At 49.1% G+C, this 27,517-nt stretch overlaps 1 protein-coding gene and 1 long non-coding RNA gene across 3 annotated transcripts in view; one reads left to right on the plus strand and one right to left on the minus strand.

The window, feature by feature from the left end:
- GABRA3 (gamma-aminobutyric acid type A receptor alpha3 subunit) overlaps positions 1-27,517 on the plus strand; it is a 62,044-nt gene that overhangs the window by 835 nt on the left and 33,692 nt on the right. For both annotated transcript variants that reach the window (XM_420268.6, XM_004940729.5), the window contains exons 2-3: positions 6,561-6,683; positions 9,664-9,785. In XM_420268.6, the coding sequence (XP_420268.4) occupies positions 6,561-6,683; positions 9,664-9,785 (245 nt within the window). The remainder of the gene's footprint in view (positions 1-6,560; positions 6,684-9,663; positions 9,786-27,517) is intronic.
- On the minus strand, positions 8,256-11,345 carry LOC121110682. The gene is made up of 2 exons (XR_005859563.1): positions 11,204-11,345; positions 8,256-10,319 (listed from the first exon to the last, which is right to left on the minus strand). It is a non-coding gene; the product is annotated as an uncharacterized LOC121110682 (long non-coding RNA).

Below are 27,517 nucleotides of genomic sequence, written 5' to 3' on the forward strand. Positions count from 1 at the left end.
CATTTCCCTGGCCGGTTGCAGCCACCTTCTCTCCTGAACCTTCAGGCTGCTTGTATTTGCAGCAGAGTCCTCAGACAGAAGGGGATCTGGGACCCTCAGTGAGGCTGCTGCCGCCATGGGCCGGCTGGTGGGAGCAGCTCTGGTCCCTACTCACCTGAGCAGCTCTGACAGCGGCAGCACGCAGGTTTGTTCCCTCACCTCTCAATCCTTGCATTGAGTGAGAAGAAGAAAAATAACAGGTGGTGAGGCAGGAGCAGCATGCAACTAGAAGATGCTGCGTGTGCTTCAGGCAAGTCCTCTTTTTTTTTTCCTGTAGTCTGTCTCCTAACTCTCTTTATCCCAACGGATAAAGGATCTCAGACCGTTCTGAGAAGATGCTGTTGTTGTGGAGGATGGAGCTCTGTCTGCTGCCCTTCCGTCGGTGTCTGTGGTGGCTGTCTGCCCTGCAACGCGTGCACACGAGTGCAGTGCCAGGAGAACGCAAACGTGCCCCTCCTGCTTACATCCAGAGATGGGAGCAGCTGGGGTGGTTCTGGCTGCACCTGGGCCCCGTGGCACACGCTTGGCTGGGGGCTGCATCCCTTCCCCTCTGATCTCCTCCCAGTTCACAGCACTGCTCAGTGCCGTGGGTATGCACACATGCATTTGCTGCACCGCTGCACTGGGGGGCTGCTGCTTTTGCTTCTGGAGCTTTTATCATCACTCTGCATCAAGCAGCTTTCCTCCTCCTGTTTTCTCCTCTCCTTTCTTCTTTGTCTGAAGCTGCCACCTGTCCCACTTCACTGTCAGCTTCCCCTTTGCCTTTTTCTGCTTAATTCATTCTTTCACCTCGGTTTCTTTTTCACTAAGCAGACCTCTTCCTCTTCACTCTGCTCCCTCTCAAGACTATAGAAGAAGCCCAGCTCCTCATCTCAGTAGGAGTATTCCTGCCAACTGTTTACAAAAAGTAGCACAATACCCAGGCTGAATGCTGACATAATTACATACCCAGCCAGAGTGTAGTAAATAATCCTGCTTTCAAGCTTTTGCCCAGTGGAGAGTCTTTTGCCATCTCCTTTAGCCCAGGGGTGAATGTATTATACTTGGCTGCTTTTACTTATATTCTGGAAATAAAGTCAGCGCAGTCAGTGCACGTATATGGTATTGCCATATAAACCTCCCATGTACACGTTGCCTGTCTGAATGTGCATCGTACATCTCTGCTCCGGGTGCGGGCTGTGAGAATAGTGCTTGGCAAGCATGAAGTCAGGGAAGGAGCAACTGCTGAGCTGTGGTTATTGTTCCATCAGTAAGGAAAGATGGCTGTGGGGTGAAGGTCAGGAGCACAGGGTTGGCTGGCTGCTTGGTTGGGGTGCTGGCTGGTTTCCCAGGGATTTGTGTATGTACAATGTGAATGCTGACTGTGGGCATTGTCAGCACCGTTGTATTTCCAGTAGTGCTCTGAGCCCGAGTCTGTCTGCAGTTGCTCTGATTGTGAGTCAGTCTGTCTGCAGTTGCAGTAGCCGTGAATCAGTGTCTGCCTGTAATTGTGTGGGTGAATCAGTGTTGGCTTGTTACACTTGTGAGTGCAAGCGGTTTCCTGTAGCGGCTGTGGGTGTGAATCACTCTACAGTCCCTCTGGATGTGTTTCCAAGTGGAGAACTGCAATACTGAGATTAGTTTTGTTTTGATGAGAAGCTGTCAGGCAGCTTCTTGTTTTGAAAAATTAAAGCTAAGCTGGGAGTTGGGCACGAAGCTCTCTTAGCTCCATCAGCAGCCTTCTGCAGCAGGGACCCAGATTAACGCTTGCTTTTGTGATGTGTGTTAATCTGAACCTTTAAATGTCCTTCCCTTGTGCCTCTGGTTTCAAGTGTCCCATTATGATGGTGTCTCTCGCAGAGCCGCAGACAGCGCGTTTGGTAGCCATCACTGTGTGCCTTGTACCTTGCATGGCAGATTGATGGGAAGGTTGTTTATGGCCTGTGCGGGGCGTGCGCTGGTAGGGACTGCTCAGTGCGCTCCTCTCGGGTGGGAAGCACAAACGTTTTCATGTCTGAGCTGAAGGCTGTGGTTCCTCAGCCATGTGCTGCTTGCTGTGAGCCAGCGCTGTTTCTCTGAGATGGTAAACAGCAAGTTTGATTCAGGTAGGCAGGGGTACTGCTGCCTTCTCCTTGTTCTCTGATCCTTATAAATGCTCTGGTAGCTGTTGGGCTACTGGCGGCATCTATTTAGCACAAAGCAGAGCTAAGCAGAGAGCCAAGTCAGAAATCTGGGCTATGTTGGATGATGGAAGCAGAACACTCCCGTTGGCCCAGGCTGACAGACAGCCTTCCCTGTGCTCGCTGGTACAGGTGGAGTGGTGCTGGTGGGGCTGGAGTGCTTCCAGTGCATGCTGGCTTGGTGTCTGTGCTGTGCAGTGCGTGTGTGCCTCCTGGTTAGCTCATCTCATAGCAGGGAACCTGTCAGACAAGAGTCTTGTGAAGCATCACGCCTATTCCTTGATTTCCAGGCTCCCAGACAAACCATGTTGGCTCATTGCAGCCCCTGCACCTCCTCAAAAATTAGGTTTATTCAAAGAAACTCTTCTTTTTTGCTGAAGCTATTGAGAACTGAAGTGAAACCTCCCCAGCCAGGGACACAAGGCAGCATGTGTATCATCTGCATTTATTGCTGCTGCACCGTGTGCTCGCTGGCTGCCCATCTCTGCGGAGAGCTCCAAGCCTTCCCCACAGCAGTGATGATCTCAAGGCTGGTGTGCTGCAGAGGATCGGGGCCGGCTGCGTATGGCTGGACAGCTCTGCAATCCGTGAGGGATGTCAGAGAACCTCTCCTGAGGTCTGGGACCTGGTTTGAAAGGCTCCAAGGCAATAAAGAAGGGCTCTGAGGAGCCACTTGTGCTGTGCAAGTGCACCTGATCTGGGGGTAAATATGCAGGTGTTGTGAGGCCACCTGCAGTGCTTGGCTGTGCTGCTGTGCAGGTGGTGGTTGTGCTTGGCACTAGCTGGGTCAAGATAACCCTTTTTTCCCCCCGATGTGGGAGTGTTTCTATCCGAGCCTTTGGACTGTGGCTGCCTCTGCTTCCCAGCCTGTTTTCCAGCTGGCTTCCCAGCACCAGCTCCTCTTTGCACACACCCCCTGAGATACCTGATTTGGCAGAGGTGCAGAGCAGCTGCAGGTCCTGGGGGCTGTGGACTGAGTGGGAGCTGCAGTGCTCAGGGCTCCTCCAGCTGATGCGACCGATAGAGCTGTGTGGCACATGGGCACGCCAGCTCAGTGACGCTGCAGGTACACCGAGACTCTTGGGGTGTGGTAACGGGGGGCAGATGTGTTCTACGGGCTGCTGCTTCATCAGTGCCACCTGCATGACGATCCTGGCTAAGTGAATCAAATTGCTCCCTTAGCTGTGTGTGTGTTTCAAGGAGGTGGTAATTTGAGGAAGACGCCAATGTGACTTTTGTAAATGTACCTATGTGGCTTTGCAGGGCTCTTCACTCTCTATTTGCTTTCCTCTGCTTGCATTCTCCCTCCCTGAGTTGTTCTCCCAAGGTTTTTTGCAAGCTTTACCTTTCATTCTCCACCTCCAGAGCTCTTTCCCTTGTCAGCATGAAACCTGTGCTAATCATAATTTCCTAGGAAAGGATTTCAGAATATGTAATGGCTTCTACGGCAAGGAGTGCTTGAAAGATCAGGCCCGGCGTACAGAGTCAGGAGATCCCCATTGTTAACATAGCTACATGGAGACCTCGCTGATCCAAAAGGTGCCGGCATCCTTTGGTTCCCAAATCCCATCACAGGAGGAACAGTGTGTCACTGTCTTAGGGAGAGGGAAGTTTTTCCAATTCCTCCTTCCAAAACTGCACATCCAGCAGGAAAGCTGTATTTTCTTGGGAGTGTTGTTTTGCTATGGTGCTCTGGAGATTGGGCAGGCAGGATGTGTTGGAGAGGAGTGGGCATATTTATGATGCCTTTAGGTATCTGGCTATAAAGAAACCTGCCAAAATCCCGAGTGCACTGAATTGTACTTTAAGTATTGCCGAATCCCAGCTGCAAAATGTTAGCAGGGCTCCTTAGAAAATCTGCATTTGATTCAGCTGTGGAGGTTACCAGCAACTGCAGAATTAGTGATGAATGTGTTTGCTAAGTGTGCCATTAAGAAATGAGCCATGGGCAGATGGAGGAAGGAAGTGCAGAGCTGCTTTGAGCACTTCCCATCCTTATAGAGATGGTGCCTTGAGCTGCTGTGCCATGGGGACCAACAGGGCTCTGGCTAACGTGTATTTAAACCTGTGCATTTTAGGGCAAGGAGGAGTGAAGATGTCCTCTGCTGAGATTACCCCGCATCTTCCGGAGATGCAGTCCTTGCCTGGCAATGGGGTGATGAGCGCCAGAGCTGGAAGGAGGCTGCTCCTTCTGTGGCTGCCCCAGTACTGCTTGGCTCAGCATCTTGAGGCCACCAGGGTTCACCATCAGCAGCCCCCGTGTCAGTCAGAAATACCAACCACAATCCTTCAGACTGGGTCTGCTTTGCAGTCCATGTCTAAGAAGTGTAGCAGAGCCAAAGAGTAGGGAAAATGCAGCACAGTCTCTGCTATCCAAATCCCCCAGGCAAAACATGAAACAAGAACCAAAAGAAAGAGTTTGAAAACAGTGCCAAGCTATTTCCCATGCTGTGCAGTCCTTCTTGAGCCATAAGAGTCTCCACAGCGAGCCAGCCATGCATGTGCTCTCATGCCCTACCTCAGGGGCATCCTGTGTGCCAGAACACTGAGCGCGCAGAACAGGGGGCTGGTGAGGACAGATATTCTCTTAATGCAGGTATGCAGAGCTGTTTCTGATCCTTAAAACGAGACTTGAGCGTGTATTTAACTTGATTCAGGTAGTGCTGCTATCCTTGGCTAGCACCTTCAACAGAGCAATCCAAAGTGGCCGTTCATCTCCATGTAAGGAAAACTGCATGAACCACGGGCAGGTGGAAACATGGTGGTCTTGAACTTCTTGGTTCAGACAGCCATCAAGTGGCTTTTATCACTGTTCCTGGCCTTATCTCTTCCTGAATTACTTCAGCTGCCCCGTCCCAGGCTTGGTGCATCATCTTCCCAGCCTGTGATCTCACCAAATCCAGGAGTTCCTGCAAAGCCAGGAGGCATCTGCTGTGAAATGGGATGGTCCTGGTCCACGCGGGTAGCACTGGTTAAAAATGCTGGCAGTGCAAATTCTGCCAAAACAAACAGTTCATTGAAATCTCTTGAATGGGAAAGCGATTTCCATGAGATTTCTTTAGTGGTGATGTGGGGAAGGGAGAGGGAAGCCAGCAGTGGGTTTTTGCTTTTGGCTCGTGATTGAAGTTGCCTTAGGAAAAAAAAATATTTTAATTAAATCCTATTGTTTAATCTTCAAGTTTAAGAGAATTGAAAGGAAATCTGTTGAGGAGCTGCTAATTGAAGGAGTTCTGAATTTGCCTTGTAAGAAACATCAACACTTTAGCTGTCCTTGTTCTGTTTTGGAACAAGCTTCCCCAGACTGATGGAGTTTCCCACAGAGCAGATGTTCATTCCCTAATTTGTACTTCATCAGCAAATACTTGAAATCCAAGCCTGTGTCCCTTCTCAGCTATAGGGTGGCAGGAGCCAGATTGATTCCAAAGCAGGGCTCATTGCCTACGGTGGTGTAGGTGTGCCCATGCCAAAAGGACAGCTTTCCCCAAAGTGTTTGCTTATTGGTAGTGGGAGAGTTGTGCTTCGCTTGGTAGCATTCCACTTAAATAAGGCCCTGAACCGACAGCCAAACGCTCAGCTACACAACATCAATCCATGTGCTGATGCAGAGGCTTTAGATGAGTAATGGGGAGGAAGACAGAGGTAACATGTGAAATATGCTCCATGCAAGGCTGTGGTCAAACGGAGCCCCTGGCTGTGGCTCTGGGCTCATGGCTGTGCCTGGCTGATGCAGCACCAAGCTGCCCGCATGTGCCAGGCAGGAGCTGTCTGTCGGGCAGACGTCATGACAAACTGTATTTATCCAGGCTGTTGCTTGGCAGTACTGATCCAAGGTGCATCAACATAATGAGATACATAAAAGGGGAAAGGCAGTTAAATGTGTAATAGCATCACAATAAACGTAAAACTGAGCATTAATGAAAAAATCTGAGCAAGCTTACTGTGGTACAGTTGAACACTCCCACTACCTCGGTACCCTAACTTTATGATAATTTTTGGTGGTGTCATTAGCAGAATTAAATGAGGGTCTAACTGTCCAGAAAGACATTAGGAAGGGAAAAAAAATGGGTATTGAGGCTTGTGGGTGTTCCTGGGCAGCATGGGTTGGGGTAGCTGCTGCCGGGTGATGCCTGAGCATTAGAGGTGAAGAGGAGGAAAGGATGGGTGCAAGCAGCAGTGTGATCGCTTTGGAAGTGGAACTGTGCAATGACTGGGAGGGATCAAAGCACCTGAGAGTGAGTATATACGGAGGGAGTATAATGGCTGACATGGATGAACCACTGGGAAAAACCCAACCAACCGACTCAATCGCTTTCCTCCTAGTAAATGAAATCTTCTCTTCTTCCTTCTCTGCCCCCATGGCAGGCTTTGGAGGCTCGCTTGCTGCTCGCTGTGCACTGAGGCCATGGCACCACGGCTCACAGGAATGGCATCTCTCTCTCTTGCTGTCCTTGGACTCCTGCTGTCAGCTGTCCCTGCTGATGCCGGGTAAGGTGGCAAGAGGCAAGGCCTCTTTGGCCAAGGCTACCGTTCTCTCTCTGTGCTTCAATACATCTGTGCTGGTACCTGCATGAAGCAGTTCAGGGCAAAATCCTGAAAAGATTCTCTGCTGTTTCTTTGGTTGTGCTCCTGGGCAGCCTTTGTGGGCGCGTAACACAACAGCAGTGACTGCTGCCAGTGCCTCTACTCTCAGTCCCTGTGCCTTTCACCCAGTGACTGCTCAGTCCCGCACAGCTGAGCTGACTGATTACATTAACACTATTTGAGCTGTTCTTGCTAAGGACGGTTGTCAGCATCTTTTGCAACAAAACCGGTTTTCAAACATAGCCTCTCTGCATTTCAGCTTTGGGTGAGGAGTGGGCTTGGACGATTTCTAACCTGAAAGTGACACACACACACACACCTCTTTCCAACTCTCATTTTTTTAAATGCTCCTTAAAAGCAAGCAATCTGAAAAACAAACCTGCTTCAGCAGTTTGGCTGTTCATGCTGTAGGGAGAACTCTGCACGTAGGATCATAGAATCATAGAATGGCTGAGGTTGGAAGGGATCTTAAGCCAATCCAGTTCCAGTGGGGACATAATGACTTTTCCCCTAGCCTCTCCTAATTAAATTCGCTGTATAACTGTCTTCCCTGCCTAAAGGCTTTTAATTATTTTAAAATGACGAGCTTCATCCCTCCTTGGAGTGTTGCACTGGTGCTGCTGTTTCCCCCCTGCCCGTGCCGCTCCCCTGGTGCCTTCCAAGTGGATCCTATACTGCTCACGTTGAAGTCAAAGCCTCAGATGTCAGCCTAAGTAAAACCACTTTGAAATTTGTAAACTCATTTTTCCCATCACTGCTGAGCCTCTGCCAGGAGTTCTTTCACAAAAATCTGTCCTCTCGCTCTTTATATTATGGGTAATTTTTAAAGATAGCTTATAAAACATTAATGAATGAGCTTTCATGAGTGTGCTAGCTATTCATAAGTTATAGATGGTTATATACCCATCAGCAGACACGGTTACAGATTGCTTTTAACTGTGACATCCAGTGAAAGCTGGCACAATTGAAACCTCGCTAATTACAGCAGGCACTTGTTAAATTCCTCAAAATCCTCTTTACCTGGGGGATTGCAGATATTTCAGATTTCCTTTATGCTCAAGTCCAGTTGAAAAGCCAGAACCACTGTTTTGGTTCAGATAAGTCTTAAAGGCTGCGATGCTGAGGGGTTTTGCTGTTTCAGCACTGCAGTGTTGCATGGGGCCGGGGGATGCATCTCAAGTGCTTCATGGCCTCGTTCAGCTGCTGCAGGCTGAGCTTCCTGCCTTGACCACTGCTCCCATGGGAGCTGGTATTGGTTCACTACAAATCAGAGACCAAGAGCCCTTGTGAGATGTGAGATCCGATCCCTGGAGAAACAAACCTCGAGCACTTGAAAGCCAATTTCCCACTGTGTTTGGTCATTGATGCAGACAGATTAATGTCAAAATTGCTCAAAATGAGATATTTCAATTAACGGCGACATGCTGGATAACATCAATTCAGCCTCTCTCTAAAAATAACTACAACCTTCCCTGCTCCAATTTTTTTTTATTTCATTTATTTATTTATTTATTGGTAGAAAACAGATTTTATTATTCCTTTATCTCACAGGAGAGGGGATTTTGTGTTGGGGAATCATTTTGGTACAAAACCCCCAGCAGCTCTGCTGCTCGTCACCCTCTCAGCCCCTCACAGAATCTTTACAAGTGGACTCGTAATGTCAGAGGTGGCTCATCTAACCAGATGGGATGCTGCAGGATTACGTTTTGAAGAGCTTCACTGATATTGCACCCTTCCTCTTCCTTTTTTTTTTTTTTTTCCATTCCTCTTCGTAATGCTTTCTCAACCCTTGCACTTCATTTCCCTGCTCATACCATAGCCGTGGCTGCACCCCATGAGCTGAGCAGAGCTGATGGGCTGAGTGAGCCCTGTGCTGCACTCTGGGGCTGCTCCCACCTCCAAACAAAACTCTAGGGCCCTGGTTTGGTGACATTGGCTTTCCTCACGCTTTGCACCTAGAAGGGGTTCGCTGGGCTTTCTCCATCGTTACGCTGCATGTCTCTTATTTTTTATTTTTATTCATCAGTATCTCTTTTATTCCCTTCTCCATCTTTCCTGCAGCCTCAGCATCTCTACTGAGTTTTGGTTTGTTTTCTGTTTCTTAGTCTTCTGCCTTTCCATTAGTTTTGCTCCTACCAGCTATTTCTGCTGGGAAAAGCTGTACATGGAACTTCAGCACTGATAGATACCCGGTGCTGTCTGAAATCTTTAGAAGCAGCCAGTTTTGTGAGGATTCGTAGGCTTCTTCCTGTTGATTGAAAGGGAGACGCAAAATGCAAATGTGCTATTTGGGCCCCTTGGGCTTGCAGAATTGCGCTGGATATTTTGTTTGGTGATATGAGTTTTGTTTGAGAAATGTGCCGCTTATTTTTGTTCCACCTGGGGCAGAAAATGCCCCAAGGAAATCATCTTATTTGGGGCTCCTAGGCTTCTTGCATTGAGCGGAGATAGGAGCATGAAAACTCATTTGATTTTATAAACAGGGAAAGTTCAACAAACTGCAGAAATGGCTCACATAGGGTTTTAATGGCAGACTCAGCCTCCCAGCCTGCTTTACTGATTTCCCATTTTTCTGCCCTTCTTTCCTTTTCCCAAGGGAAGAGCACTTGGAAATGGGTTGATATAGTAAATAACTGGCAGCGCTTGCTGCATGCCTCCTGCAAGGAGAAACCAGCACTCGAATAACCCTGAGATTCCCAAAACCTCTGTTCCTCCTACTGCCTTTCTTAGGGGCAGGAGAGGGACACCAGTGCAGGGTACTTCTAGTCAGGCTGGGACATGGATAAGTGTCCTTTCATTTCCATAGGTACTTAGAGTGTACAAAGAGTATTTCTATTCTGATTGTGGTTTTTTTCCTGTCTCCTCTTTTCCCCAAACACACCAGGCTTTCTCAGAAGCATGTGTCAGACGTCGTTGATGACAGCAAAGACAACATCACCATTTTCACACGCATCCTGGACAGGCTGTTGGATGGCTATGATAACCGCCTAAGGCCTGGACTTGGAGGTCAGTTGGTTGGGCCAATGATGTTCTCTGCGTCTGTACAGCTTTAGGAATGGGGGGCTGCACAGATGACTCTTTAACAGAGCTGATGGTGCTGGGAGGAGAGCCAGAGCCAGTCTGTTGCTGGTTGCGTTGTTTTGGGTCCGTTCTATCTCATTGTTTGGTATGTTGTGAGAAGAGAGGTGCAAGTCTCTACAACTGTTGTGGCCTTCTGTGACATTACATTGGTAAGCCTGTAGATGGAGCAAATATAATTTTATTTATTTCCGCTACTTTAATAGGCAGTATCATGTCCTAAATTATGACACCACCAGCTTGCAGAACCTCCCATCCACACTGGCATTGCTTTTTAGTTGCAGAGTTTTGCTGTAGAGCTTCTCTCTTGATGTCTTCTCAGCTGCTTCCTAGGTAGCTGTTACCTGGGGGGATCTTCTGTGTGTACTGATCTGGGTACCGTGCACTCAGTCGGGCTCTGCTATCTCCTGAGCTTCCTTCAGCTTTGCCATTACAGTGGCTGCTGAGCTCTTCTCCAAGCACCTGCAGATGTTTAAGTGCTTTAGAAAGCAAAACTGTAGATAGTCACCTTCCAGTGCTCATGGCGTGTATCTAGCATACAATTTGGAGGAAGAAGCAACAGGGAGATGTTCCTCCCTGCTGGAGGAACCACAGCTCCTACCCAGAGCCAGACTTGCCATGCATCCGTCATTCCCTGTACCTCTCACTGCTAAGCTTTCCTGAGCTTTGTATCTTCCTGCATGCTGGTTATAAAGCAGTAGCCAGAAATTGCACCCTGTGTTCCTCTGCCCACCCCCTTGTCCCCTCCTTGTCATGGTTTCTCTTACATCTCGCCTAGAGGGCTATGGCCCTAAGCAGAGGCTATGCAAAATCTGAAGAAGAAGGGTTTCTCCAGGGATCATCCTGACTTCAGGTGGGCTGCCATGCCCCAGAGCCCAGCTGGGAAAGGGTTACGCTATCTGCATAGGCTATTCATCAGTTTTATTGCTTTTGTTGCTTGTTTCTTTCCCCCAGAATTAACTGCGGTCCCACTAATAGCTTTGCTTCCTCAAGTCTCCCCGATGGCTCTATTGATTTAACTCAAATGATTCTGAGAGGGGACTGAGGGGGCATTTATGTTCACCGTAGGCTCGGTTGCAGACAGCCCTGTGCTAAGTATTAACAAGAGTACTCCCAGGAGCCCCCTTGCTGGGAAAGTTAAAACCTTTCTTGGAATATCTCTGCTCTGTTGCTTTAGATCCTTTAATAATGTGCTTAACATAATAAATTGTCTTTGCCTGAGCCAGGCATTGCATGCTCAAAGGCTGCTTTCACCTCCGACTTCCCCTCTTGGAACACTCTGGCAGATGCAGATAGGAGGTTTTAACAAAGGCTGTGGGTCTGGGGGGGCTCCGGCAGAAACGGACCTGCTGCAAACCACAGACATGGGGACTGAGGAGCCATTCTGGGGTGACTGTCAGCAAGAGATGGGCTTCCAGTGTCCAAGGTGATGCAAGAATCAGTGGGTAACCAGGCAGCAGGGCATGCAGGCTCACTTCTTGGCCTTGTTTCCCTCACTTTGTGTCAGACGTGTCCCTCTGAACCCCCTTGTCAGCACATGGGAGCGGTATGGGGCTGGCTGTGCCCAGGCTCCTGCCCCCGCATCCAGCAGGGCCTTTTCCATGCCCACTGGGAACTGAGCAATGTTTGTTTAGACTTTGGGAAAGGAATCTATGTAAGCAACAGAGTGTTGATGTGGTGACTTCTCCCCTCAAGATAGCCTCTTTGTATTTATTTTCTTATCCCCTCTGTTTCCACCATCTGCTGCCACCCACTCTAATAGCTGCCATGCCAGAGCTCCTCTTCCCACCAGGATGCTGCAGACTCAGACTGAAGCACAGCAGTGCTGAGGCTGCTTAGGAGCATCCAGCACTGCAGAGATTGTGGCCCCGTGCCTGGGTGCTTCCCTGTCCCTGAGATGTGGCTCAGGGCATCCTCTTAAGTGAGGAGTTCTTGCAGTCCTGATGATTTTTGGATGTTTGGGAGCACGCACCAAGCCGTGTTGGAAGAAAGGCTGAGGGGGAGAAGTGTCTATCAGACCCTTTCTTCTTCAGGAGCACCCACAGCAGTGGGGACACAGCCACTGGTTTCAGCAAGAAGTCTCCCATGGCTGGTAGGAGGTTTTTCCCCTGTTTCTGCCACATGTCCCGGGAATGGCTTGCTCCAATGGGCTGAGTCCTCTGCTCTGTCTTACCCCACGACCACTGAAATGTTCTGGGCTTGAGAAAAGGGTAGCTACATAAATGGATTGCGTTACGGAGCTTGGAGAGGAAGGAACTTTCATCAGATAACCTGTCTTTCCCCTGGGTAAACACAGTGCAGATGGGTTATTAAGTCAGAAGAGGAACAAAAATGGACCCTGAGGGAATGAAGACATCTGTTGCCACGACCAACCTTGTGGGAGAAGAAAATCTCCTGCAGAGCAAGGTTCTATGTGGGCAGCTTTGGCCTCCCCTCTCAGTCTGGAGCGGTGCGATCACATGGATGCTCTGCCTTGCCCCGCAGGGCTGTGGTGAGAGGGGTATCTATTTATAGCTCACAAATTCTCTTTGCTGCTGGGGCTTCCTGCAGAGCTGGCATGCACGGGCTTCTGCTTTGAACCTGGTACTCGCTTTACTGCAAGGGTTGAAGAGAGAAGATATGGCCACGAGAAATGGATCGGGCTGGCTGACAAAGCGAGAGATGTCATACACCTGGAAAGGAAGGATGCTCAGGGTGTGAATGTGAATGATGGGACACTGAGTAACGCTCTGAGAATGACTGATGCACAGACAGCTCTGTATGTTCTTCGGCTGCTTACTGTGAAGAGTGATTGATGTTCTGCAGTCCTTGCACGGCCAGCTGGATGCCCACACCATCACCTCAGAGAGGTCATAGTGCCTGTTGTTGGGTTGTTTGAGGTTCAGAGATGGTCCCTGTGCAGCTCTCACCTCTAGCAGCATTATTTCCATCTGGTGGTTGTTGGGTTTGTTCTGTTGCAATCTAAACACATTGATCCTGTGAATGCCAGGGGAGGAGTAGAAGGGAGGTTTCCAGACTTTTCACAGCCTTTTCCTTCCTTTTAATGCTTTTTGGCAATACTATACCGGAGAGTTTCAGTGTTTCTTCCCTTTGCTATCAGGGAGGAAGCACAGGGGCCTTTCTATAGCCCTTTGCAAAGCAGGGGAAGGATTTCTCCCATCTCAGCCTCTTTAGCCTCCAAAGCTGTCTGATTTGGCAGAGATAAGGAGTCTGACGTGCTGGTTGGTGTAAGCGTGAGGTTCTGAGCTTGTCTGGAACAGTGTTGGACAAAACTCCCATACTGGGTGGCCAGAGAAGCCTGCACTCCAGAAAGCTGCTGGCCTTTCCTAGGGGCTGCCAACAAGGGCAGAGTTTTGTCGCAAGGAGAAGGCCCACAAGGTCACAGCTTTTAAGAGATGGACTTTAAACTTTCTGGATAAGCCAGTTTCTCCAACTGAAGAACTAAGAACAAGGCATGTGGCCCTTCTGGTCTCTTCTCCCCTTGGGGCAGGGCATCATTCTCAGGGCTGGCAGCAAGTGGGTCCCCCCAGGCAGAGAGGAAGTCCTAGCTTGTTCCAGCTGGGACTATTGACTGCCTCCTCTTCCTCACCTCCAGTGGGATGTTGTTCTTCATGCCTTGCTGTCTGCATCTTCATGCCTACAGTGGGCTCAGTGCATATACCCTTTGGCTCAAACGGGTTTCAGGCTCTGCCTCTTGTACAGAACTCAAATCAGGGATGCCCAACACAGGCACCCCTGATGCCTTTTATCTGGGCTTGCTATGTCAGCTCTGCCTTGCAGTTGGTTTTGATCTGTAGCCACCTGTTAATATTTATCCTGCTAATAGATTCTCTTTATTCTTCTCTAAGTGAAGCACACCCCAACTGGAGCCTTCCCTGTTTTCTTTCCAAGGTTCAGAGTTCCCTCCTGTTTGTTTTATTGATGGTGCAGTTTGGCATGATGTCTTCTGAGCAAGCAAAAGTTTTTATTCCTCTTTTACCACCGATGTTTCACCAACTCAAGTGCTGATGGTCAAAAAGTTTTGTTTTTGGGTTCAGAGTGGCTCCGTCTAGGTTGATACACTCCTGTGAGCCACTCAGTGTGTTACACCCCAGTGCCTTTGTCTTCTTGTCATGACCTCCTGCAGGTAACGGCTTCTCAGTTATTACGTGGCCATCCAGGCAGAGGGGCTGAGATAGAATGAAAGAATTACAGAACCTCTCCCTGTTACAGCAGCTGATTCCAGGAACCAGGGGGGCTGGGCTCTGTCTGCCCTCGAGCTCCTCTGCTCTCCAAGGTGCTGTTTTTCACCTGTGTGTCATGAAGCTACCTACGGCTCGTGTCATAAACATCATCTCGATCCGTTGTTTGTGCAGGAGAAGCATTAGATGACAAGCCCGGTGGTCCATTGTGTTTTGTTGTGATTTCCAGGATTTCAGGGCTATGCTTAATCTGTTTTTCTGCCTTAATATTCCACCTCTCCTAACTTCTCATCTTTTCTCTCTGATCTGACTTCATGCCTTGCATTGATTACTCCGGGGAGGAATTTTCCTCTTTCTTAGAGGAAAATCCATGTCTTATCTCAGCTTTTTGTCTTTGTCTGAGATTCCTTGATGAGTTTTAATTTGAAGCTGAGACATTGCCTGAGCAGTGATTTCTTGTATTTACCTTTCTGGGCAACAGGGACCCTGCTCCGTCTTGTCAAATTTCTGAAGTTAAGATCTATGAACAAATACTAAAAAAAAAAGGTTGTCTTCCCCTTGAGTGCGGCTCTCTGAAGGCAGCTTTGCCATGGATTTGCACAGCCCCCGATGCTCCCCTCTCTCTCGTGCAGAAATCCCCGGTGCTGTTGTTTAAACCCCTGGTGCAGAGGGAGAGGGAGCTCAGTGTGTAAAGGCATGTACACATCAGAAGGCGAGTGAGGAATATGGGCTTGACAGCTATGCCTAAGGGTGAAAGTCTTCTTTTAAATAAGTTATGAATTTGCTTAGGGCAACAGGCTTGTATCAGAGCTTCAGGGATATCACAAACACTCCGGAGGGGTCAGAAACCTATTGTGAAAAGATTCATTGCTGCCAGTATGAAGCAGCACCTGGGCTTCAGGTTGGTGCCGTGTCCCTTGCGGGCAGGGGCAGGTGGGACGTGCACCATGTGGGTTCCTGCCAGCAGCCCTGTCCAGGCAGGAGCTATGCAGCTGAATGACCCCAGTGATGAAGCTGTCCTTGATCACCTGGGTTCTTCATGGGGAAGTGACCAAGCCTTCAGGCTGCAGGGAACTGGAGAGGGTAAGGGTGTTTCTCAGGCTGCTTCGGGTGCCTTTTTTTAGATGGCACCTTAATTTACTGTGTGTGTTTGCAATGAGGAGCATGTGCCAAGCCACTTACCCCACTGTGCATATGTGCATGTTGGCAAGATTTTCCCAAAGGGTGAGAAATTTTTCCAGGAGAGTAAATTTTTGGAGGACTTCTTACCCAACTCATTTATACTGGAATACCTCTCAAAGTTTCAGTCCTAGACTTGTCTGAAGCCCGTGCTGAGATCAGGAAGCTCGACCCTCCCCGGAGGGGATGCTGTGGGTATGAGCTAGAGACAGGATGATGCCATTTGTTTATGATGACTCTGGAAGGCATGAGCTGGTGTATAAGCATGCTGAACATGTGTTCGATGGTTCTAAGAACATTAGTAGATGGTGTTATAGATGGCTATAAACTGCTTGCAAGGATGTCTTTATTGATCTGTTGGACCATGGCAGCTAGACATTTATTGGAGTTTCCATCCGTTTAGTCCCGTGTAAGGGATTTGTAATGTGTCTTTAATTCAGATTGCGAAATAAGATTTTTTCTTTTTATTAGCTTCCACTGAGTTTAAAAACAACTTTAATTGGTTCATTCTGGGAAATTGGTGTTGAAACAACTGGTCAAATATTGAGGAAAGAGCAGTTATTTTATTCATTGTGCTAGAAGACAAAATGCTTGCAGCAATTCATGTATCTATACAGAGGCACTGATTGCGTCTGCTTGATGAGGAAAAGTCATTGACAGTGCTGGTGGTGGATTTCAGACCAGTTCCATCTGGAAGGAGAGTTCAAATCACATCTACATGGCTCCTTGTGACAAGGCGATGGTGCTGATGCTGCTGATTTAGATCAGTTAGTGTGTTAATGCTGTTTTGTTTGTTTGAAGGTTATTATACTGGAGTGTTTGTGGGGCTTTGGGAAGTGAGTTGCTACAAGGCTGTGTGGGCTGAGCCTATGGGTTCCCTTAGCCAAGCACTGCTGAAAGTGAAATTCTCACTTTTTTGTCAGTAAGTAGCAAAACTCTCACTTAGTCTGTTGGGGTTAGGAATTTACCCTGCTGCTTTATTTGTCTCTGCATCCTAACCTGTAGCTTACTTCAAAAGTGTGGCTCTGAAAGACATACAATTAATGGTTATTTAAAAAAAAAAAAAAAAGAAATGTTTTTGTGGTGTACTGCTAATTGCAAACACAGGGCATAGCTTAGTTCTGAATCTGCAATTTGCATTGTGAGAAAAGGACATCCTGTTCACTTGATGTTCTAGAAGAGCGTAAGTCAAACCAACAACAGGCTTGGGTAAAGCAAGTGGGTTTTTTTCTCCAAGTCGTCTGGAAAATCCCATTGATGACAAAGATCAGATTGAATCAGTGGATGGGATGATTCACGGCTGGAGCAAAGTAAATTGAAAATTCAGGAGGCATTATTTCAACTGCAAAAGTAATTTCAGGTGCTTCTTTTTTTTGAAGGGATCAGTTGCAATTCTGGTGAACTTTGTAAGGGAAGGGATGCAATGGCAATAAAGAAAAGAAAGAACCCCCCCACACAGCGGTTTGCAAAGGGGGAATATAGGAAAGGCTCTGCACTGAGGAAGTGATTTGCATTCACACAGACCAGGTCAGATTTTCGCAGTCCTGGATTCATGCTTACCTGGAGACATGCCTCCTGTACTGCTGCGAGCGCCGTGTCAGCCACTTAACAGCCACTGTTCTGCCAAAAATGAGGGTGTAAACTTCTCGTTCCGGACGTTGTTTTCTATAGAGGGACTTGCACACGTGGGAATTAAATTAGAGGTGTTCCAGTTAGAGAGATCAGAGCCCTTCCCTCTGGAGAGATGTACCTGTCGTCATGCTGAGAATTTGGAAAAAGCTTTTCCTAGAAGAGGATCCTGCCTGCCTGCGGGAGCATTAAAGAACAAAAGTACGAAACCTCAGCTCTTCTTCTCCCATCGATCTCACTGTCATTACGAGAAAGCCTTTCTGATCGCTTTTCTTTGTCATGTAACACTAATACCATTAGGTCCACTTTGGCAAGGAAAGCGACGTATAATTAATTTGCACATCGGGAGGGTGGCTATGTGATTTCTGTACAAACGAGGAGCTCCTCGGCTGTGGAAGGCGCTGGTTGGGCACGGCCATGGTGTAGGTGGGACCCCCCCTCTACCCAGGCAGGGATGGGACTGTAGGGAGCAGATGAGAAGAGAGAGAAGATGGGGCGGGTCAGGAGCGTGCAGTTGGTGTGAATATGTGCTGAATGGATGTTTGAGGCAGGTGGGAGTATTTTCAAGCCTCTGCCTCCATCCACTGTTTTGTTGTGTTGTTTATTTTTTTAATCCACAGCTGTATTAGAATTATTATTTTGATGCACAATGCATTAAAAAGGGGAAGAAGAAAACCCAAACCCTATCCTGACTGATTTGTTCCCAGAAAGATGTTTAATTTTGTATGTATAATTGAAAGGGGCTAAATATAGCTGTATTAATATTTATGGGCCTGCTGCTGGAGTCAATACAAGAGTTGCTGTTCAAGGCAATTAAGCTTTACCTTTTCACATCCAAGATTTCGGTGTTTGGAGATGACATTAGCTGTGTGACCTGCATCCAAGAGAGAATAAACTAAAAGCATGCTATTATCTGTTGAATATGATACCCTGTGTTTAATGCTGTTTGCTGACAGGCAGTTTGTCTCCAGCACAGGTGATCTCTTGGAAGGACAGCTGCTTGAACAGGAGGGGATCAGTAGGCTTGGGGTTTTGCAGGACTGTCCCCACAGCAGATGATGTGGATGTGGAGGAACTCAGTGACCGGACCCTTGTAGGATTGGCAAGTGGGCACTGTTCACCTCTGGGGATAAGGGGAGGGAGTTAAGGTTGCAGTCTGTGGGCTGTATTCATCTCCAGCCTGCAGCTGGGGCAGTGGAAACAAGGTTGTCGCTGCCTTGGGAGGGCAGGGAGAGCTCTTTGCACCTTTTTCTTAGTCCTAGGCTTTCTGGGGCTAGTCACAGCCTTCATGTCACGAAAGCACAGAGAAAGCAAATCCTGTCCAGAGATCTGAGCCGCTGTAGGGAGCGCATGCACGGGGAATTAGGTCGAGGCTGTAACGATGAAAACAAGTCAGTTTGCATTAATAGCAGAGGCAAAATGATGATGCACTTGATTTCCAAAGAACTGCCTTTCAAGAGAAGGGTATCACTAGGATAACATGACAGCAATCCTGGCAGCAGCTGAATTGCCCTGCATTGCTGCTTTTTGGAAGCCGCAGCTCCTCGCTGCTCCAGTTAACAATGAAGCTGTTAGACACCGTAAAAGTCCCACACTGATAAGGGCTGTCTGGATCCTGCCTTCCTACTAAATTTGATCAATGTGTCAGGTTTGACTTTCTTCCATCTGGACGCTAATAGCTGCCTCTGTGGGGGAGAGCTGCAGGAAGGAGCCTTGGGCACTGCTGTCCCGCAGCAAGGGGCTGCCCCAGGGTGAGTGCTGGCTGCAGGTGCTGCAGAAGAGAGGTGGTCCCCATGGGAGTGAGCCTGGCGCTTGGCTCTGCTCCCAGCACTTGTGCCCTGTGCGTTTCGAAGCGTTGTGTGGGTGTGTTTTCACTGATGTGTTAGCTTGGTTGCTTTTCACCCCCTCCCATAAGCATCCAGGAGGAGTATTTCCCGTGGCTTTCATTTGCTTTTGGAGCACAACAGTTCCTTAAACAAGGAGGGAAAGACATAAATCAAATGGCACACCCATGGAGGTAGAAATGGTGGCCACGCTGTTTGTGGCTTAATGTGAGGTTTGCACTCTCCTGAATCCAGCTGTGGCTCTGGGGATTTGCACCAGGTCAGGGTGACCCCAGCAGACTCATCTTTCCAATGACAGCATCCTTGCCAAAAGGTGTTGGCCTGAAAGCAAGGCACTGTTCCTTGGTATGCCACCGAGTGCCCCAAACAAGGGCAAGCCAAGCTCTATATTAAGGAGCATGGGAACTGCACCAGTTAATTCTAAAAATCTCGTTTAGCTAAAGCAGCACAAGCCTCCATGAATATTTATCTGGTGTTATGGAAGCATGTGGACTCCCACCTACTTTATTAAATTGATTTTCAATAAAAATGCCAGTAGAAGACATTTGATTAACGGCTGGTGGGACAGCACAATTAATGTGAAGCCTGGAGTCAGCAAGAAGTGTCCCCTGGGCTGCACATCCCTGCTGGAGGCTGGGCTAAGAAAACATGGAGCGACTTCTCTGGGGGACAGTGGTAACATTTATCTGTGTGGTGTCTGTGATGACATGAGCAGGAGCTTTACTGAGGGCTGGTGGGGTCTGCTCCCTATTCTCTGCCTTGTTTTGTGCTTTCTGCTCAGGCTGCACCCAAGAATGGAGCAGAGCAGTGAGCTTCAGTGGTTGTGTAGGGTCTGAGTGAGGCTCCCTGGGCCTTTTCATTTCAGCATGTCTGGGATTAGCTCCGTCAGCTGGATCCTTACGGCTCCCAGCAATTTGCCTGCCTGGATTTGTCTCCTGGTGGCAGGCAATTTGAAGCTGCGATGTTACAGCTCTATTAGGGAGCTCTGATGTGGTTTCCTGCCAGGATGCCCTCCAAGACCAGCACTGCCTCTGTGCTGTGCACGGGTGGGAGGTGCTGGATGTGGTGCAAGCGGGGGTCACTGGCTGTGATACCCAGGGCAGAGCATCACCACCACTCCTCTCCTTCATCCCTTCCCTTGGGGTGCAGCAGGGTCGGAGCAGCTGGGGGCAGAAAGGGGACTGGAGCTCCTGGTGCTGCTCTACCTTCCCTTCCAAGGCTGAGGGGCTCTTGCAATACTTTCTATTTTGCAATCCCTTTTTTTGTATTTTTATTATTATTATTTTTTTCCTCGTGCAAGTGTTGTGAGTCCTGCTGCAGTGCTATTCCTGCAGGTGAAGAGGGGATCTGTGGGCATCACTTGCCCTGGGAATGCGGCTTCCCTTGGAGGTTGATGCCGTGGCTCTGCCATTGCCCTTTGCTGCATCAGAGCCTGAGAGAGACGGGTACAGGGGAACTGTGTGGGACCAAGCCTGGCTCAGCCCCTGCCCAGTACTGCCTTCCTACAGAGTGTCTGCAGAACTCACACGCAACCCCTGTGTGAGCAAGGAGCTGGGCACAGGGGAGTGATGGGAACAAGGGACTGAGGGAAAAAAGGAGACAAAAAAAAAAAAGCAGGTTCTGGCTAATATTTATGTGGCAAGTAGAAAGAGAGTGTCTTTGCTGAAAACAGGCAGAGAAAAGGCAGCGTGGCAGCCAACATATTCTGGAGACAGCTCTCTCCTCTGTAGGCTGCAAATCGCCAAAAAACATGTCAGTAAAGAACACTGGCATACACTGCCTCTAATAAATATATATTTGAGAAAGACATTTCTTCAAAACTTCTGTGAGGAGATGTCTAATTCTGATGGGATGGGATGAGAAATGACATCTAAATGGAAGCAGGGAGTTGCTATGGGAACTGGGATGCTTTGAACGCACGTTGCTAAAACAAGAAAACATTATCCCCGGCAAAGGAAATTAAAAATCACATCTGGAGGCATCTGCCCTCTGTGCTTCTCTGCTGGGAGTGTCAGAGTGTGGTGCAGCACGTCGTAATTCATGTAGTGGGCAGGAATGAGAATTCAGTATTTACTGCCCTGTGTAACTGCAGTAAGCGAAGAGCCCTCCTGCCCACGGGGCAGGCAGTGCTGTTGTCTGAAAGATGCTCTGGAGTGGAAGGTTTGGAGTCATGATGGAATCTCCTGTCAGAGGGTTTTCCTCACTTGGGGGTGAAACAGCAGCTGAGCTGACCAGGGCCAGGCAATGTGAATTTAGAAGTTTATTTGTACCTCGTATCGGTACAGTGGCTGTGCAGCCAAGAAACCCTTGCATCAGAGGGGGGAGACAGCACCTCAAAACCTTGCCTCAGCCTTCAGAAAGGCAAAGGCAATGCTGGGGTGTGTGCCACTGCCTCGGAGCGATGAAGGATGCCCGCAGTGTCACCAGCAGCATGCTGCTGCGGGGGCTGATTGAGTTCTCCCACTGATGGACATGTCAGGCAGGAGCTCACAGGGGAAATAAGGGAGCCAGCGTGCAAATTACCGTGCTGCTCCCTGCTACGGTTTGCTTGTATCTCTCTCTCTGTACCTGGCACTGGCCTCCGGGGACAGGCTTGAGAATTAAATGGACTTTTGCTCTGAGCCGTACGCAAGCCCCGGGAGCCGCCGCCTTTTGCTTTTGCTGCTTTTTGTGCACTGCTGTCCATCACGCAGCCTGGGACAAGGTACAGCCAGGGACATGGGATAGCAGTGCCGAGGCGAAGGGGTGTGGGGAAACTGAGGCACAGCAGAGGTGTGTGTCTCTTCCAGGGCAGGTTGGCACTGCCGGTGAGCTCAGAGCTCAGGCTCAGCCTGCAACCCACATGCTCCGGAGAGCTTGTATTGTTCTCTCTCCCTCTGCATTGACATAAAATTAATGTAATGCAGCAAGTCTCTCTGTTTTTTTTTTTTTTTTTTTCCTGCTTGTTTCCTAGTGTTTCAGCCTTTCCAGTGGTTTTCTACATCTCAACGATTATCAGGTTAGCAATAGCAGTTCTGTATTTCACCCTCATGTCACCTGTTTCCTGGAGCTCTGATGAGTTACAGACCTCAGCAATCAGTACGAAGCTGAGGATTCCACTGGCAGCGTGCTGAGGTTTTTGCAGCTCCTCTCTGAGCATGTCAATGGCCTTTGGGAGCCTCAGAGGTGAGTTTGTGTTAAAGAAGGGCTCCCTGGGTCTGAGCTAGGCAGAGTGTGTGACAACCCAAAGGGGCTGGGGCGGAAGGGGCCACAGTGTGCCCATGCCAGCACTGCCTTCCCCAAGCACCCCTGGCTGAGCCATTGAGGGCAGATATCAGTACTGAATGTGTTGTGTTATGTATTCTAATTAACATCTACACGTTTTTCTCGCTGTATTTATAATATTTAACAAACATGTTTGTGTAGCATCTCTCTTCCATTACCACAGGGTTTCAAAGAGCTGGAGCTCTAAAAGCACGCTCACACATACATATTCCTCCTCTGTCTTTACAGCATCTGAGGGTGTCCTGAGTCCTTAAAATAGTAACTACAGTAGCTTTGTTCATTCTCTTGTTTCTGTCTGTAGCAAAAATAGCTCAGCTAATTTGTAGTCGCTGTTTGTAGTCTGGATGTGTGAGGATGAGGGCTGTGTGTGAAGCCTCCATGACTGCACATCCTCACACATTGCTTCTTCTGACTCTGCTCTGCATGGATATTTTAATTTATATATATATATATTGTCACAAGCTTGCACCATGTACTGATTCTAGCCTCTGAGCCTGTATTTGATGTCACTCATTTAATGCAGTAATAAGAATATGTGCGTGTCTGCATGGAGCAATGAGGGAAAGCTAAATTAAATTACATGAGCCGTGCGCGTGGTTCTGTGAAGCCTTTTTGGTAGTTTTTTTCTGCCTGGGCTCCTAATGGGGTGAGGTTTATCACAGCTTGCTTTCTGCCTTTTGTCTTCTGAAAGCTTTAGAGCTGATTTGCCGATCCGAACAAAGGCTGGCAGAAAAGCAGGTACCTCAAAGACGTTAAGTCCCTGCAAGATGTGTGAAGTTATGCAGATGAATGGAAAAAGTAAGAGAAAAGGTTGCTGGATGGGATCAGCTGGTGTGAGGTGCTGGAACAAAGAGGCAGGGAGGCTGCTCTGTTCCAAAGGCTGAGCTGACCCTCCCCATGTAACCTGCACAGCTCGTGCCCGGGTGGCAGCAGGGGTCCTTGGGGATGGGCATCCATAGGCATGGAGGTGCTGTAAGTCCCGGATGAGCCATGCTCAGGTAGTGGCTGGTCCCCTGCCCAGTTCCTGTAAAGGGCACTAGGTGCAGCCAGCTGATATTTTCAAGGAGAGTGACCAACAGCCTTGATTCCTTCACCTTTGTGAGGTCTGTTTGATCCCAAGCCTAAAAAAGACACCAGCAGTGTAATGGAGGGGGAGGGGGGGGAGGGTCAGATCCCTTACACGGGCTGAGTTATCTCTACTTTGTGAGACTGCTTCTGAAAACAAGCTAACAGCCGAGCAAACCACATTAGACAAATAGTTGATGACATATAGGCAGAGCTAGATACGGATCTAATCCAAACGTCTCATTGGCAATCCCCTGCAGGCTTTTACTCACCCCTGCTTTTGCTGAGATAAGACATTTAATTCAGACATTTATATTGTTTCTTTCCTCGCTCTGTGGTTTATTTTGCAGAGAGCAAGTTTCCCCATGCACAGTCCTTGGCTGACCCCACTCTGCAGTGGGTGAGCATCCCGTTGTTTTTAGCCCCATTGTCCCATTGCCCTTTATAGGTGGCAGCATGAGGCTAATGCCAGCCTTCATCCGTGAGACCCTCACACTCCTCTCCTTCTGTATTCACTAGAGAGAGGCAGATGCCACCAGAGGTTCCACATCTGGGCAGCACACCTGCCTCCATGATTGCCTTCCCTTTGGAGACAGCAAGCTTCATCACGTAGCTCTCTACTGTTTGTGTTCTTCATGGAGGTGGTGGTCTATTTATTCCTCTGTAAGGAAGGCAGATTAGATGACCCAAGTGTGTTACATATATTCTTATTTCATATATTCTTGATTCAGAGGATGAATTTGTGAAACCTGGGCGCATGCATGTGGTGTGAGAGTGGCCACTGCTTCTGGACAAGCCATTTCGTATTCAAGGATGCTGAGGCACTAAAGCAGCCAAATGGCATTTGGAAATACAGACGCAGAGTTTGGTGCAATGGGACCGAGATGCCAATAAGCAGAGGGGGCTCAGGGTGAGGTGTGGGCTGGGGCAGCACAGCCAAGGGCAGTGACATAGGTCAGTTTTGTGCTCCTCCGAGGCTGCTCTCCTGGGGCTGCAGCATAGGATGTGGGAGGAGAGGTTGTCCTATTCCTCCTTTGTTCCAGAGGCTGACACTGGAAGGAAATGAAATACCCACGGTAAAAAAAAAAGGCTGAGAAAATGAAGACAAAGACACTCAAAAAGCAGCTGCAAAAACGATCTGCTGCTGCTTATTAGTTAGCGAGGCATGAGCCTGGGGAAGGTAGGAGGTGGGGCTGGCTGGACTGGTTGCCCTTCTGCGTTTCCCTTCCCGGAGGTGCTGGGCTCCAATGCAACACGCCGCCCGGCACGCTTGCTCTGGGTGACACGCCGCAGGGATGGCTGTGCCATCCCCTCTCTTTGCACGGTGACGCTGCCCTCAGCACATGCATGCAGAAACTGTCCGTGAGCAGATTTGGGGCTGGTACCCTTGGCTGCTGCGACAGCACCGTCCTGCTCTCTGCTTGCTGCAGTTATCTCCAAAACCCCCGTCCCTCTTCTCACTCAGCTCCTCGGTGAGCTGAGGCTGCGCAGCCTTCCCTACGTCAGCATGGAAGCCCGGAATCCCCAGCACGGAGCTGCTGCGGCTTTGCCCCCGTTTTAGCAGCACGCAGCAGCGGGGAACCTCCGGTGCATCACTGTGCAGGCTGACGGCACGGCTCCGGGAACCCCTGCTGGGAAACGTGACCGTGTTCGGCACATCCAGAACCAAAAATGCAACCGGACGAGTTGGTTATAATACGGCTGAGATTCTTAAATAAGCAGCGCTTGATGAGTGCATCAAGACGTTTAGTAAGAGCCTTCACAGCCGTTCCCCGCCCCCCCCTCCACCCCTGAGCCCCCCTATAAGCGCTCGAGGCAGCGCTGCCATCCACAGCCGGGAGGAGAGAGGCGCAGTGATTTGTATTCCGGCTCTGCCTCTGCTCCCAGAGCTTCCATGAGGCGAGTAAAAATAGCACTCAGTCATTTGGTAAATAATAACCATCTCCTCACGGGCCCGGGGAGCCGTGAGCACTTAAAGGGGGGAGAGCGGGGAGGGGGATGCCCGCCTCTGCCTGGTTGTGTGCAGAGAAACCGGGGCTGGGAGGGGATGGGCGAGTGGTTGCTGTGGAATGGGAACCCCAAAGCACTGCTTACACTGCATATGAAAGGGAGGCAGCCCACCCTGCTGGCATGGGGTGGCAGAATCCAGCCCTCCGCATAATGCTAATAGAGGGTTTGGTGCCTGCGCAGGGGACTAGCAAATTCCTGAAGAAAGAAAGGAGCGGCTTTAAGGAGCAGGCAGGTGTAGGAGCGCCATGGTAACGCTGTGGGAAGGGATGTTGCAGCATTTGTTTTACATTTGCATTGCAGATCTGCTCAGCAGTGGGATGTGTGCAGTGGGAGCAAAGCATTACCCACAGGGAGGGACTTTGTGCCTAGGAGAGAAGGGGTAGCACTGATGGACTAGATGATCTTAGTGGTCTTTTCCAATCTTAATGATTCTATGGTTCTAAATGGCTCAGGAGCGGGACACACCACTTGGCTGACTTAACTCTGCCCATGTTCAACATTGCTGAGCCCCCAAATCCCTTGCTCTTCTAGTCCCATAGCTGTTTCCAGGTGTTGTCTTCTATTCCCAGTCCTCAGGTAGCAGCAGCTGGGAACGCGGTGCTCCTAGATGTTCTGCAACAGGTCTGGGGATAGTGCCTAACCCTCTGCTTAGTTATCATATCTCTGTTGGCATCAGGGCAAGGCAGCCAGGCTGTGGGCTGGGAAGGAATTGGGGTGTCCCTGCTGTACCTCTGAAACCAGGGAGCGCAGTTCTGCTCTGGTGCTGCCCAGGTATGTGCAAATCCTTCTTGCTGGGGATGCAGGGGTGAGGAGGTCTCACTGTCATAGGGCCGTGAGCAATGCAGGCACCCTCAGGTTGCAGCATCACGCAGGATGCAAATCTCAGGGGCTGGAACTGCTCTGCTGGTGTTTTCCTCATGGCGGGATTCTCCTGCTCTGCTGAAACCCCTGCTTGCTCAGGAATGGCTCAATTTCAGAAATCCCTCTGGATCCTGGCCAGTTCCTGCCCTGCCTTTAGGTACGCATATTAATGGGAAGGTTCAGCCTAGTTTTTGCCACGAGGGGTGCAGGATGCCCAATTTTCTGAGGCGGATGGATAACCCGGTGTCTGAGCCCACTGCCTCAGCACATGCCAGTGATGGAGCTGCCCTGCAACACGCAGAGCTCCCACCAGGCTCACCCGGCTGCTGCATTGCATGGCCAGCCATGGAGCTGCTCTGAGATGTACAGCTGCAAATTATTTATGGTGAGCAAGCTGAACACCAGGAAAAGAGGAGGGGAGGGAGAAATAGTATGTTTTCTCTGAAATATAATGAGTTTTCTCTTGCAACATACATTAAAGAGCCTCGCTTCACTGGAGGTTTCTTCTCTGCTGCATATCTCATTTGGGGGCTATCTTGGAGGAAGGTGCAGAGAATACCCCAAGTATTTAAGTCTTACAGAGCTCACTTTGCTCAGGATGCTGTCTCATTTGCTTCTGGGTGTTTCAGGAAGATATATATTGCATACGTATTTCTCTTTAACCTTCTTTTTATCACATCCAGACAAGATCAAGGGTTACTTATATAGCACAATAATACCAGCCACAGGCTGCGTCAGATGCTCGCCAGCCATAATAACTAAAGACATGTATATGTACAGTTGAGCCATTAAGGAGAAAACCCTGACAGAATGCATTATCTTATTTTTGGATGCAAAACTTTGAAGCACAAAGCTGAGCTTTGTAATACAGCAAAATAATTGTCAGAGGATGGAGGGATTTCCATAGCTGAGCTGAGCAATGGGCCATCCAGGCTACCTTCAAAGCTGCTGCAGTAGCCACAATGGGACACTACAGATAAATATATATCATAAAGCTCTTACTCGTGGTTCTAAATTGATTCTTCCGTTGGGAAAGTAGCTCCCAGCCAGCCAGTGCTGTACAAAAGGAGCACGACTGCATGATCTATACCTAAAGCAGAATGGATTTATGGTAGCATAGTGCTGAACTCATCTCATTCATCATTTGCCAGTATAACCCAGTGGGCAGAAAGCATAGCGATGTGGATCCGGAATGTCACCCACTTGCTGTGCCTTGTTTTCCCTGCAAAATGGGACAGCAGCAGAGATTTGATTTAGCGAACACGCCGAGATTGTAATGAAGGGAATCAAAATGAGAGCAATGTGTGTGCTGCTTGGCGTGAATAATGCCTGCTGCTGGCCTTGTTCGGGGCAGCACTTCAGTTCATCTCGACCTGAAGGCACATGAGTAACACTGCCCCAAGTTTTGCTGTTCCAAGAAGGAACTGAGGCAATGGGCAGTGTCTGGAGCTCAGCATCCACGAGGGCAGCACGCTGGGGTGCAGCTGTTGGTGTGATGCGTGGGGGCAGCAGCTTTGCAGGAGCAGTTGCTCATCAGGAGAACAGCGAGCACTGAGCAATCCGTGGCAATCCGAATATTGATTCTTTTTATGTACAGACAAGCCTGAAGCTGTAACAAAACCCAGGT

Source organism: Gallus gallus, chromosome 4, assembly GCF_016699485.2.
Source record: "Gallus gallus isolate bGalGal1 chromosome 4, bGalGal1.mat.broiler.GRCg7b, whole genome shotgun sequence".
In the NCBI taxonomy this organism is placed as follows: domain Eukaryota; kingdom Metazoa; phylum Chordata; class Aves; order Galliformes; family Phasianidae; genus Gallus; species Gallus gallus.